Raw genomic sequence first — 12,979 nt, 5'->3', positions numbered from 1 at the left:
ATTGCTTCCATGTTGCATGAGAGTATAGGTCTCCAGGCTGCCATTTATTGATTTCTCTGTCTTTCCTTGGGGCAGCCCATTGGAAATCTCCTATCGATTCAGGGGTATCGGTTGCATAGCCTCTTATCAGCTGCTGGGACAGGATACATTCTGATCAGGCACAACGTTAGTTTATTTATTAGCGCAGGGTTTGTTTATTTATTCGTAATGTATTACATTAATTATAGCCGCACAGTCCAGAGGACTCTGGATGGTTAATAGGATCCATCTAAGGCAGTGGTTCTCAACCTTGACAATTTTAAGGCATGTGGACTTCAACTCCCAGAATTCCACAGCCAGCATTGCTGGCTGTGGAATTCTGGGTGTTGAAGTCCACATGCCTTAAAATTGTCAAGGTTGAGAAACACTGGTCTAAGGGGCTGCCAAAAAGAAGAGGGGGGTCAGCCTATTCTCCAGTGTACCTGAAGGCAGGACAAGAAGCAATGGATGGGAACTAAGCAAGGAGAGAACCAGCCTAGAACTAAGGAGAAAGTTCCTGACTGTTAGAACAATTAATCAGTGGAACGGCTTGCCTCCAGAAGTTGTGGGAGCTCCAGCATTGGAGGTTTTATAAGATGAGATTGGACAGCCATTTGTCTGAAATGGTATAGAACAGGGGTAGGCAACCTTGGCTCTTTTGTGACTCATGGACTTCAATTCCCAGAATTTCCGAGTCAGCCATGCTGAGGGGAAAGGGAGAGTTTCCAAGCTGAGCCAGGCTGGCTCAGGAATTCTGGGAGTTGAAGTCCACGAGTCATAAAAGAGCCAAAGTTGCCTACCCCCTGCCTTAAGTGAATCACTGCAGTGGTTAAGTTAGTTAACATGATCGTTAAGTGAATCTGGCATCCCCCATTGACTTTGCTTGACAGGAGGTCACAAAAGCGGATCACATGACCTCCGGGACACAACAACCGTCATAAATATCAGCCAGTTGCCAAGCGTCTGAATTTTGATCATGTGTCCATAGGGATCCTGTGATGGTTGTGTGAAAAAATGGTTATAAAGCCACTCTTTTCAGTGTTGTCACTTTGAACGGTCATGAAATAAATGGTTGTAAGTCGAGGAATTGAAGTCTTGGAAAGAAAACAGGAGGATGCATCTGTTGCTCAAAAGCTTGCGACTGTCCGCCTTGCTGAAAGTAGATCTTAGATCAAACATGTCAAACTCGCGACGTCGCGTAACGTCGTGCAACGTATCGGGATGGTTTTGCCATTGCCGGCAATGGGGTGGGCGCAGCTTCCGGATAACGCGTCCGGCCCGTGGGCCGGCAGTTTGACACCCCTGCCTTAGATGGTTCATAGGTTCTCCTGCTGAAAACATTTTGCTCTTAGGAAATCATGCCGCTGAGATTATTCAGAAGAGAAGCTGAGGTACAACTAGTTCTCAATTTAGGACCACAATTGGGATTGGAATTTTCATCATAAATCATTGTGCTTGTAAGTGGAATCGGACCTGATTTTTACAGTTTTTGTTCAGTGAATCCAACTTCTCCAATGGGCATTTTTTTTTTTTTTTTTGCTGGAAATTGGGAGGAAAAAGGTGTGTGACCACAGGGAGGCGGCTGCAACAGTTGTAAGTGGGAATACAGGTTGTAAATCACTTTTTCCAAAGCTATTGTAACTTCAAACAGCTGTTAAATTAAGAACTGCCTATAATCTCTCTGCTCCAGGAGTGTCATTAGTGCACTACAATCTTATCTGTCGTGATGCATAAAAGTCTCACGGCCTGTTTCCTTTGTGTAATGTCATATTTGCAGGTCTCTGGTGCAGGTTTTCCACAGACCCATCTTGAGACCCACTTGTTCAACATTGCCATTTTACCACCTAGCCTGGCGTCATCTGGGTCCTCCTCCAAATTTTCTTTTCATATGACGGTAAGTCCAGAATTACATTTCTTCAAGAATGCATCTTTCTCTCTCTCTCTCTGTCTCTCTCTCTCTCTATCTCTCTCTCTATCTATCTATCTATCTATCTCTATCTAGTAGTAGTAGTAGTAGTAAAGTTGAAAGCGACCTTGGAGGTCATCTAGTCCAACCCCCTGCTCAGGGAGAAAACCCAATACCATTTCGGACAAATGGCTGTCCAGGCTCTTCTTAAAAACTTCCAGTGTTGGCGCATTCACCACCTCTGGAGGCAGGTCGTTCCACTGGTTAATTGTTCCAACGGTCAGGAAGTTTCTCCTTAGTTCTAGGTTGCTTCTCTCTTTGATTAGTTTCCATCCATTGCTTCTTGTCCTGCCTTCAGGCACTTTGGAAAATAGCTTCAATCCCTCCTCTTTGGGGCAGCCCCTGAGATATTGGAAGACTGCTATCATGTCACCCTTCGTCCTTCTCTTCATTAAACTAGACATACCCAATTCCAGCAACCGTTCCTTATATGTTTTAGCCTCCAGTCCCCGGATCATCTTTGTTGCTCTTCTCTGTACTCTTTCTAGAGTCTCAACATCTTTTTTACATCGTGGTGACCAAAACTGGATGCAGTATTCCAAGTGTGGCCTTACTAAGGCATTGTAAAGTAGTATTAACACTTCACGTGATCTTGATTCTACACTCTGTTAATGCAGCCTAGCACTGTGTTGGCCTTTTGGCAGCTGCAGCACACTGCTGGCTCATATTTAGGTGATTGTCCAATAGGACTCCGAGGTCCTTCTCACAGTTACTACTATTGAGCAAGGTACCACCTATACTATACCTGTGCATTTGGTTTTTCTTGACTAAATATAGAACCTTGCTTGTATCTCTCTCTCTCTCTCTCTCTCTCTCTCTCTCTCTCTCTCTCTCTCTCTCTCTCTCTCGTGTTAAATCTGGATTGCTAACAAAGAGTTAAAGGGAAGCTGATATAGCTATTTCGAGCACCTTAGCTCTCATCAGCCAGCTACACCCTTCTGAGATTCGAACCTGGGCTGCTTGCACTTTAGGCAGCTGTGTTGACCTTTAAGCCACAGGCTCTTTCTCACTTTGTCAGCTGTGTCAGGGAGGGAAGAGACCTGGGAGAGGAGATATGTGTTGTTGTTTTTTTAATAAAGGTTTTTATTGAGTTTTATGAGGTTGGGGAAGGGATAGGACCAGGATAGGGGTTAAGGTTCAGGGTGGGGTTAGGATCGGGATTGGGGTTGGGACAGGATTGGGAACTGATGCACCCAGTTGGCCCAAATATGGGAAGAAGAGATTGGGGTGGATACAGGCAAAATAATAATTTTTGACACTAATACCCTTAAGCAAAATTGCATGGTGCCAAGCGCTTTAAAAAGTTGCAAATTTTTGGCCTTTCATGTAGCTTAGATTATAACCTGTATTTTTTATGGGAAACAAATGATTGCCCTGCTCTCTGGCGTTAATGATGAATGTGGGAATAGGAAAACAAAGGATAGAAGTCAACCCTTTTTTCTCCCAGTGAATGGCATTTGACTCTTGAAGGGGACTTTTGTAAGATTGCGTCATAATTTAACAAATGCAGTTTTCAGCTATAGTTTCATTCTCTGTCTTTGTCTCCTTCCCTCCCTTCTCTTTAAGAGTCTTTCTATATTCTTGCCCTCCGTGACCAACTGAAGGTCAGACAGTTTGACATTTGTTAAAAGACTTGGATGTTAGGTTTGGGTGTCTGTTGGAACAATCTATGGATTGTACTGGTTTTGATCAGCTCCATTCTTAATTTGTTCTGTGTGGCTCCTGAGCCTTTTTGGTCTTGGTGACAGAAAGGTTTGAATTAGGATCAAGGAGACCGGGGTTCAGATCCACCCTAAGCCATGAAGCTCAAAGTGACCTTGGATCTGTCTCAGCCCAACCTATTCACAAAATTGTTGCCTTGAGCTGATGGACGGATGGTTTGTTGTTATTTATTTATTTGTAAAATTTATCACCCACCCGTCTTTGTTGTTGTTGTTGTTAGTTGCGAAGTCGTGTCCAACCCATCGCGACCTCATGGACAACGTTCCTCTAGGCCTTCCTGTCCTCTACCATCTTCTGGAGTCCATTTAAGCTCATGCCTACTGCTTCAGTAACTCCATCCAGCCACCTCATTCTCTGTCGTCCCCTTCTTCTATTGCCCTCCATCTTTCCCAGCATGAGGCTCTTCTCCAGGGAGTCCTTCCTTCTCATTAGGTGGCCAAAGTACTTGAGTTTCAACTTCAGGATCTGGCCTTCTAAAGAGCAGTCGGGGTTGATCTCCTCTAGGACTGACCGGTTTGATCGCCTTGCAGTCCAGGGGACTCACAGGAGTCTTCTCCAGCACCATAGTTCAAAGGCTTCCATTCTTTGGCGCTCAGCCTTTCTTATGGTCCAACTTTCACAGCCATACATTGCAACTGGGCCACACAGTAACTTTGGGCAGCGTATCCCAAAGGTGTTTTTTCCCCTGAGGCAGCTGGACTTTCTTGGTTTTTCTTTGAAGACATTTCGCTTCTCAGTCATCCAGATCATGGTTGTCCCAAAGGTGCTTTTTCAAGAAGCAACTGGACTTCCTTCTTCACAAAATGGAATCAGTTTGTTCTCCCCATACCTACGTAGTTTAATTTAGGGCCATTGAATAGGGTCAGGGAATCCAGATTCTGAGCCCACTGGCAGAACCAGGTCTTCAACGCCTTCCGAAAGAGTGTTAGAGTGGGGGCCAGTCTAATCTCTGGGGGAATGATGTTCCAGAGAGAGAGAGAGAGCCACCACGGAGAAGGCCCTTCTTTTGGGTCCTGCCAGATGTATCTCCTTAGGGGACAGGATCTGCAACATTCCTTGCCTCCCCGCTCTAGTGGGTCGGGTAGATGTGACCGGCAAGAGACGGTCCCTGTTTTGTCCCAGTTTATGTGACTCCTTGTTAACTCACAAAGGCAAACCTCTCTTTTAACAAATAGACTGGAAATGCAGGAAAATCAAACCCCTTTTATCAATTATGTACAGACCTGCAAAATGTCCCAAAAGCAAAGGCAAACAAAACACAATTCAAACGGAGAATTGTACATAGGCAAACAGAGCACGATTCAAACGGAGAATTGTTAACAGGCAAGACAAACAGAACATGATTCCATGAAACTTGAGTCCTTTGCAAACAGTTGCCTTCAGCCCACACCTTCCCTTTTTAATATGCAGCCCCAAGGCGTGGCTTCTCAATGTCTTCTTCTTCTCCCTTGGAGTCGCCCCATTGCCCCCCTCTGTCCTGCTCTTGTTGCCTGTCTGCGTTTGCAAGCATCTATGATGTCTTCCAGCTGTGAATCCTCAGAGTCTGACTCAGCTTCCCAGCACAGCTGGGTCTCAGCCTGAGCACGATTGGAGGGGTCAGGCTCTTCATCAGATTGTAAGTCCTGGAGCTCATTAGAGATTTCCTCCGACTCTGATGGCTCTCCAGGCCCCACCTCCTCCTCCTCCTCTGATTCCCAGACTCAGCTGCAGTCCACTGGCTGGCACAGAATCACAACAGTCCCTCAGATAATCTTCCTCCCAGTTTAACCCCCCAGCCTAGCCCAATGATTGGGGAAGGGCCAGGTCTTCAGAGTCAGGATTCCTGGAGGAAAAACTGAGTATAAAGTACACATGCATTTGGTAAATATTTATTTTTCAGGCACTGGAAGATCGTGTGACACCTATTCGACCGCATCACCTCCCTTTTGTCAACTCGCAAACTCCAAGTGATGAAATCACGTACAATGTGACTGTACCCTTGCCTCCAAATCAAGGCAAGATCATTTCATATAGATAAAAAAATGTTTCTCTGTGATTGTTTTACAACTGGTAGGCTGGTAGCCAGGAGGGTCAGCTGAAGGATACAGGCTTGGCTGAAAGTATTTATAAATTAAGAAGTTCAGGGGAAACGATTGAACTTTATTTGGTGACAGCTGAAGAGTTGCAAAATGTCTCTCTCTATCTTAAATGAGAGAGACTTGGATTAAGCAAAATGGTTACCCTTCAAAACTGGGAAATAGAGTGCAAATTTGAATTCATATACAACTTTCTTGCACTTGTCAGGATAATGAATTGTGGACTCTAGGTGGTTTCTGCAGAACTATCGAATGTCCGATGCCCAATGGAAGAAAATGTCCTGGCTGGGATAATAAATCTGAACTGGGGAAGAATTGCAGGACAGAACGTTGATATCATGTTTGAAGCAAGATTTACAAGCTCCCAAGACTCCTATTTACAAGCTCCATAATAGAGATTGCAATGGCCATGAGCACTGCAAGTTTTGAGTTTTGATTAGTCCCATATAAAATCCACAGAAATCCTGACTGGTTAATCAGAAACTAGCCAGCCACATTTATCAACGAATGTTAAACAAGATGGAAGGAATGGCTGGTTGACGCGAATGCAGGTTTAAGTATGTTAAGTATGTTATGTGGACCACTCTGACATTAGGGACCAATCAGCAGCACTTTGAAAAAAGATAACTGCAGTCTTATGGAAAGTCTTATAGATTTCATGTATAATATTTGACTACTGTATTTATTTACCTAAAAATTATAGATTGTTTATAGTCTCTTCAGATTAGCTAAGAAACAGATAAATTCTCTGTCCACTGCAACAGGTATGGTGGAGCACAGGGACAAACCATCCATCCCAGTAAACTCTTTTACCCAAACTGACATCAACAATGGCAAAATTGTCTACCGTCCACCTAGTGCTGGATCACACATTAGGGAGCTGATGGAATTCTCCTTTGCTGGTAAGAATTTAATCCACTGATTAGCACTCATTCCTAGATTCCCATCCATAACTCCCTAACTTTCTATAAACCAGTGTTTCTCAGCAACTTTAAAGAGGAGTGGAGGTCAATTAGCTGGTTGGGGAATTCAACACACATCTTGAAGTTGCCGAGGTTGAGAAACACTGATCTTCTAGACCAGGGATCTTCAAACTTGGCCCTTTTATGACTTGTGGATTTCAACTCCCAGAATTCCTCAGCCAGGCACACTGGCTGAGGAATTCTGGGAGTTGAAGTCCACAAGTCATAAAAGGGCCAAGTTTGAAGACCCCTGGTCTAGACCAGAGGTCCCCAACCTTTTGGGTACCAGGGACCGGTTCTGTAAAGAGAGGTTTTTCCATAGACTGGAGAGTGCGTGGTTTTGTGTGCTGCCTGCATCCCATGGATGGGGCTTTGCTTGATTGTGCGGACCAGTTGCTGGCATGCTGCAGCCTGGTGCCGGTCCACGGAGCAGGGGTTGGGGGACCCCTGTCCTAGACAATGGTGGGAATGTTGAGCAATAGAGTTTAGCAATATTTGAAGGGTCTGAAATCCCAGCCATAAACAAAGCCAATGAACCACATGGAAGATGCTGGGTTGAATACCTACTAACAATCTGTGACATTAAATATATATATATATATATATATATATAAATATATATATATATATATATATATATATTATATATATATATATATATATATATATATATTGCCAGTAAAGTATGTTTTTCACCCTCAAAACAAAGCATAATGATGTGGGAATATGTTATGGCAGGGGTAGGCAACCTTGGCCCTTGTATGACTCGTGGACTTCAACTCCCAGAATTCCTGAGCCAGCATGGCTCAGCTTGGAAACTCCTTTTCCCCTCAGCATGGCTGGCTTAGGAATTCTGGGAGTTGAAGTCCACCAGTCATAAAAGAGCCAAGGTTGCCTACCCCTGTGTTATGGTTTTATTTTTTTCAGAGATGCTTGGTGAATGCAGAACATGATGCTTCCATTGGCCCCTCTCTTTGCTTGCAAAGTTTTTGCCCAGTCCAATATCCTGAAATTTAGGACTCCACAAAAGGAAATAACGAAGTATGGTTAAACACCAGCATCTTTGTGACATGGCAGTCCATTCCAGTTTGTTGGGTTAATTTGAATTCCGCCCGCAGTGCAGCCCCCTCATAATTTTCCCATTCTGTCTAATATATGGCCATCAGTGATTTGTGGGGCCGCGTGTGTGTTTCACAATGAAATTTTACAGCAATTATACCACTAATCATCAGATTAGTATCAGTTCATGAATTAATATGAACTCATGAAATTCTCTGGGCTCCTATCAGATTGCCTGCACCATTAGGCATTGCTTAGAAGTTGTACCTTAGTTGCAATTACGGTCCAAACAGCTGTTATTTCTACATCTGCAAAAAGAAGCAAATATACAAAGCAATCTTCCAATAGGAACTTGCAGGCCTTTATCAGGAAAAAAATGCAACCTGCTGTGTTTAGCCTCCTAGCACCCAAACACGGGGTGCATAATTTATCAAAACGAATGAGAGCTGTTCCAAAACAATCTGCCAAAAGCTGAAAGTCAGGCATTTTTCAAAATAACTCTTTTCCCCCCCCCACACACATTTTAGAGATGTATGTTGTGTCAGCCTTTGTTATAAACAGGCCTAAAGTATTCAATCAGAACAGAGTTGGAAGGGACCTTGGAGGTCTTCTAGCCCAATTTCCAGCTCAAGGTACTTAAGAACAGGATTTTTTTTTTCTTGTTAAAATTCTGGATTCTTTTTAAATAAGATCCCCAAAGATCCTGAAGCTTGGACCGGAGCTGCATTTTATCTCCTGTCTTCCCATCTTGGTTAAGGATAGTATACCAAACTAGAAGAATAGGATGGGATGGGATAGAAGGATAGGATAGGATAGGATAGGATAGGATAGGATAGGATAGGATAGGATGGAATATAGGGATAGAATAGAATACAGGAATGGAATGGAATAGAATAGAATAGAATATAGAATGAAATGGAATGGAATATAGAATAGAGGAATAGAATAGAATAGAATAGAATAGAATAGAATAGAATAGAATAGAATAGAATAGAATAGAATAGAATAGAGCTGGAAGGGGCCATGGAGGTCTTCTAGTCCAACCCCCTGCTCAGGCAGGAAACCCTTTTTACCATTTCAGACAAATGGTTGACTACAGGTAATCCTTGACTTACAACCATTTGACCATTCAAAGTTGCAACAGCACTGAAAAAAGTGACTTACAGTGGTGCTCATACTTACAACTGTTGCTGCATCTCCATCATTACATGATCATATTTTGGGCAGTTGGCCACCCGCATATAGTCACAACAGTTGCAGCGTCCCAGAGTCATGTGATCACCATTTGTGGACCCACCCAGCCATCTTCCAGCAAGCAAAGTCAATGGGGGAAGCCAAGTTTGCTTAATGACTTGCTGATGCGTTTAACAACTGCAGTGGTTTGTTTATCAATGGTGGCCCCCCAAAAAAAAAAAGGACATAAAAATTGGACGAGCTCAACAACTGCCTTGCTTAATGGTGGAAATCCTGGTCCTCATTGTGGTGGTAAGTCGAGGAACTTGTAGTCAAGTTTATTTCATCAGAAGCATCCCATAAGCCGCGTTCTCCATTTTGAGCGGTGCAAATCCTTTAAAACTCATTTTGAAAAATATTATGCCTTTTTGTGACCTTCCAAATCTGTCACCTTACTCTACCTAACGTGTCTGGGTTACTCAAGAGTTAGCATCACTGATGTAGTTCAAAAGGCCTTGAAACTCCAAAGCCAGTGCTAAAACACTCCTCTTTGTCAAAGAAAACCGTTTTGTGAAAAACTTGGTGGAAGCAAGAGAGAGAAAGGCAGAGAAGGTGTTTATTAACAGGGCAGATCGATTATCTAAAACTCTAAGGAAGAATAGAAATAGATCTTTAGGGACTTTTATCAAGGACTTTTAACCAGAAATGCAGCTAGAGAGCTTAAAATTATACAGGAAGAGATGGTTTGTTGGCCATCTCGACATTGTCCTGGTTGATTTCTGTCTTTCCAGCGAACCAGGCAGTAAACATTGAATTTGGAAGTGTGAATGGCAACACTTGTGTTCCATCACTGGACCGAGTAACATTGCTTTGTTTTGGATAGGCAGAAGAATTTCTAGTTCTACGACCTTCTCTAACTCATGGAGGCCTACCACATTTTGCTTCAACAAAAAATAAAATAAAATACCCAAATAGAAAACTATTTTTCTTGTCTCTTTTAATTTTGTCTTAATTATCCTAAAAATGGTGGTCCAACGTCTACTGAGAATGTAGTCAGTATTTCCAAACACAGTTGGACTTGTGTCTTTCCCCTTCCACAAATTCTTTGTGACATTATACCTGCAGTGGATCAATTTCGTTTGTATTGTACGATTCCAGAGGCTGCAAACAATCGTGTTTTCCTAATCTCTTTATCTCCTCTAGGTCTTCCAGAATCGATTAACTTTCATTTTACAGGTATGTGGATATTTTGTGGTATTTATACTTCATTCTATCTTGTTTTGAAGACCTTATGACCCACCCAATAAACATGAAATATAGTTTTGGAATAGGAGACTTGGTGATAGGTCAAACACTGGGGAGTCCTTGGTGCTCTCTAAGCTTGGTTATTTGCTTTCCTTTCATGACCCAGCTAGATAATATTTTATTTATTTTATTTACTTTTTATCCCACTTTTATTATTTCTATAAATCATTCAAGGCAGCCTAACATACCTAATACTCCTTCCTCCTGTTATTTTTCCCCACAAAATAAGGGAGGTGAATTGAGCTGGAAGAGAGTGACTGGCCCAAAGTTATCCAACCGGCTTTTGTGCCTAAGGCGGGACTAGAACTCACCATCTCCTGGTGATTGACTCAAAGTCACCCAGCTGCCTTTCATGCCTAAAGTAGAACTAGAATTCACCATCTCCTGGTGATTGGCCCAAAGTCACCAAGGCAGCTTTCATGCCTAAGGCGGGACTAGAACTCACCGTCTCCTGGTGATTGACTCAAAGTCACCCAGCTGCCTTTCATGCCTAAGGCAGGACTAGAACTCACCATCTCCTGGTGATTGGCCCAAAGTCACCCAGCTAGCTTTCATGCCTAAGGCGGGAGTAGAACTCACCATCTTCTGGTGATTGACTCAAAGTCACCCAGCTGCCTTTCATGCCTAGAGTGGAACTAGAACTCACCATCTCCTGGTGATTGGCCCAAAGTCACCCAGCTAGCTTTCATACCTAAGGCAGGACTAGAACTCACAATCTGCTAGTGATTACCCCACAGTCAGCCAGCCAGCTATTATGTCTAAGGCAGGACTAGAACTCACCATTTCCCGGCCTTAACCACCAATCAGTATAATGAAACATCTGCAAGCAAACAACCAAACTCAGGGAGCGCCAAGGGCTCCAAAGTTACATATATTCTCTTCTTTTAGATCAGTGTTTCTCAACCTTGACAATTTTAAGGCATGTGGACTTCAACTCCCAGAATTCCACAGCCAGCGTTGCTGGCTGTGGAATTCTGGGAGTTGAAGTCCACATGCCTTAAAATTGTCAAGGTTGAGAAACACTGTTTTAGATCAAACGCTTTCAAGCAGCTGCAAAATTATTGGTGACAACATTGGGGGATGCTGGAAAGTTTGCAAACAAACCCCATTTTTTTTTTCTTTTTTCATCTAGATTTTTTTTCTTCTTCTCAGCTTCTTAGATGCATCCATCTACGTCAGGCATGTCAAATAACTGGCCCGCAGGCCAGATGCATCCTATTGAAACCATGCCCACCCCATTGCCAGCAATGGGGAAAAAGTCGTGATACATCGCGCAACGTCGCGAGTTTGACATGTCTGATCTAAGTCAAGAGGACTATAGAAAAAAATATTGAAACTTTCACCAGTTCTGCTGATTCAAGGGAATGCTTCACCCTTCCTTGCCTGCTTCATTCCTCTAGCAGTTCTCTCAGCTTCCCCTCCCCCCGTGCTACTATTCATCTAAAGCACAAGAATTTTTTTTAAAAAAGGCTCCTTATTCTTGCCCCACTTTTGTAATGATATAAGACTGCTTTTCTAACTTGGCAAGTTTAAAATGCGTGGACTTCAGCTCCCAGAATTCCCTAGCCAGCACTGTGGCTGAAGAATTCTGGAAGTTGAAGTCCACACATCTTAAACTTGCCAACTTGGAAAAACTCTGATATAAAGGGTTTTTCCCCTTTTCTTCTCTTCTAGATGCATTACATCATAGATAAAGTCTAAGCACCATATTTTCACCTGGTTTTGCTTATTGCCTCACCTGTTGAGTAGCAAAGCTGATTCTGGACTTCGATCTGCCACCACCACAATGCATAAATAATTTTATCACAGGCAGTTTCTGTGTGGCAGAGATGGGAATGGCAAATGCTGGATATGGAATGAGTTAAAATATAATAGAACTTTTTAAAACAATAATGCTGTTGTTGGGAAGGAAGACTGAAAGACAGAGTCATATTTTAGGAGCATGTGGACCCTTTCATTGACCCCATTTCCACAACATGCTTACCTTGTTTAAGGGAGGAAAATTAGTGTATTGTGGGAACCCTCTAACCTAAGTCAGCGGAGCCTGGAAATGTTGCTGTGAGTGTTTTGCCAGGAGCACCTTTAACGTTATTGGATGTAATGGAATGTGAGAATGGAAGTAGGAGGTGCTACCTAGAGAATGATCAGATAAATAGAGAAGGAGCTTGGAACTGAATAAGAGGCAGAGAAAGCAACTTAGAAAAGATCCATCCTAACTTATCAGTAGGTAAAAAGTAACGGTGGGAGATTTGTACTTTCAGACTTGGAAGATTCTATTAATAAAGTAGAATCAGTTCATCTTATTATGTCTCCTGTCTGGTCTACCTGGGAAGGCTTGAAACTTGAGGCTTTACGAGTCAAGCCCAACCTTTTAGAGTTCACATCCGATCTTTCACATCCAGGGAGTGGATTTTAAGGAGTAATTTTAAGCCTGATTCTTTTATGCAACATATTCACTCCAGCAATTCCTTTTAGTGTCCGATGGAGAACATATAAGTCCTGAGATGGTGTTTACCATCCACTTGCTTTCCACTGATGAAGAGCCTCCATTGTTCCAGATTACTGCTCCGGTGCTTGAGGTCAGCCAAGGAGGCAGAGCTGCTATTGGTAAGGAGAAAAGACTGGTTCATCAGGGGGCTTCAGGTACACACTAGGCTACATTGATAATTCATAGCAGTAGCAATTCAATTAGGGGACTG

The 12,979-nt window shown here is 42.9% G+C and overlaps 1 protein-coding gene across 2 annotated transcripts in view; it reads left to right on the top strand.

The window, feature by feature from the left end:
- Positions 1–12,979, top strand: part of FRAS1 (Fraser extracellular matrix complex subunit 1) — a 416,742-nt gene that overhangs the window by 295,132 nt on the left and 108,631 nt on the right. Inside the window, exons 31-35 of one of the 2 annotated variants that reach the window (XM_039318704.1) lie at positions 1,796–1,912; positions 5,586–5,700; positions 6,546–6,683; positions 10,179–10,211; positions 12,756–12,887. In XM_039318704.1, coding sequence (XP_039174638.1) covers positions 1,796–1,912; positions 5,586–5,700; positions 6,546–6,683; positions 10,179–10,211; positions 12,756–12,887 — 535 coding nt within the window. The remainder of the gene's footprint in view (positions 1–1,795; positions 1,913–5,585; positions 5,701–6,545; positions 6,684–10,178; positions 10,212–12,755; positions 12,888–12,979) is intronic. The other variant, XM_039318705.1, reaches the window with a different exon arrangement.

Source organism: Crotalus tigris, unplaced genomic scaffold (genome assembly GCF_016545835.1).
Source record: "Crotalus tigris isolate CLP2741 ecotype Arizona unplaced genomic scaffold, ASM1654583v1 scf7180000021465.51407817327:1047546, whole genome shotgun sequence".
In the NCBI taxonomy this organism is placed as follows: domain Eukaryota; kingdom Metazoa; phylum Chordata; class Lepidosauria; order Squamata; family Viperidae; genus Crotalus; species Crotalus tigris.
The sequence above is the reverse complement of the archived record's forward strand: the minus strand, read 5'-3'. Positions and strand labels throughout refer to the sequence as shown.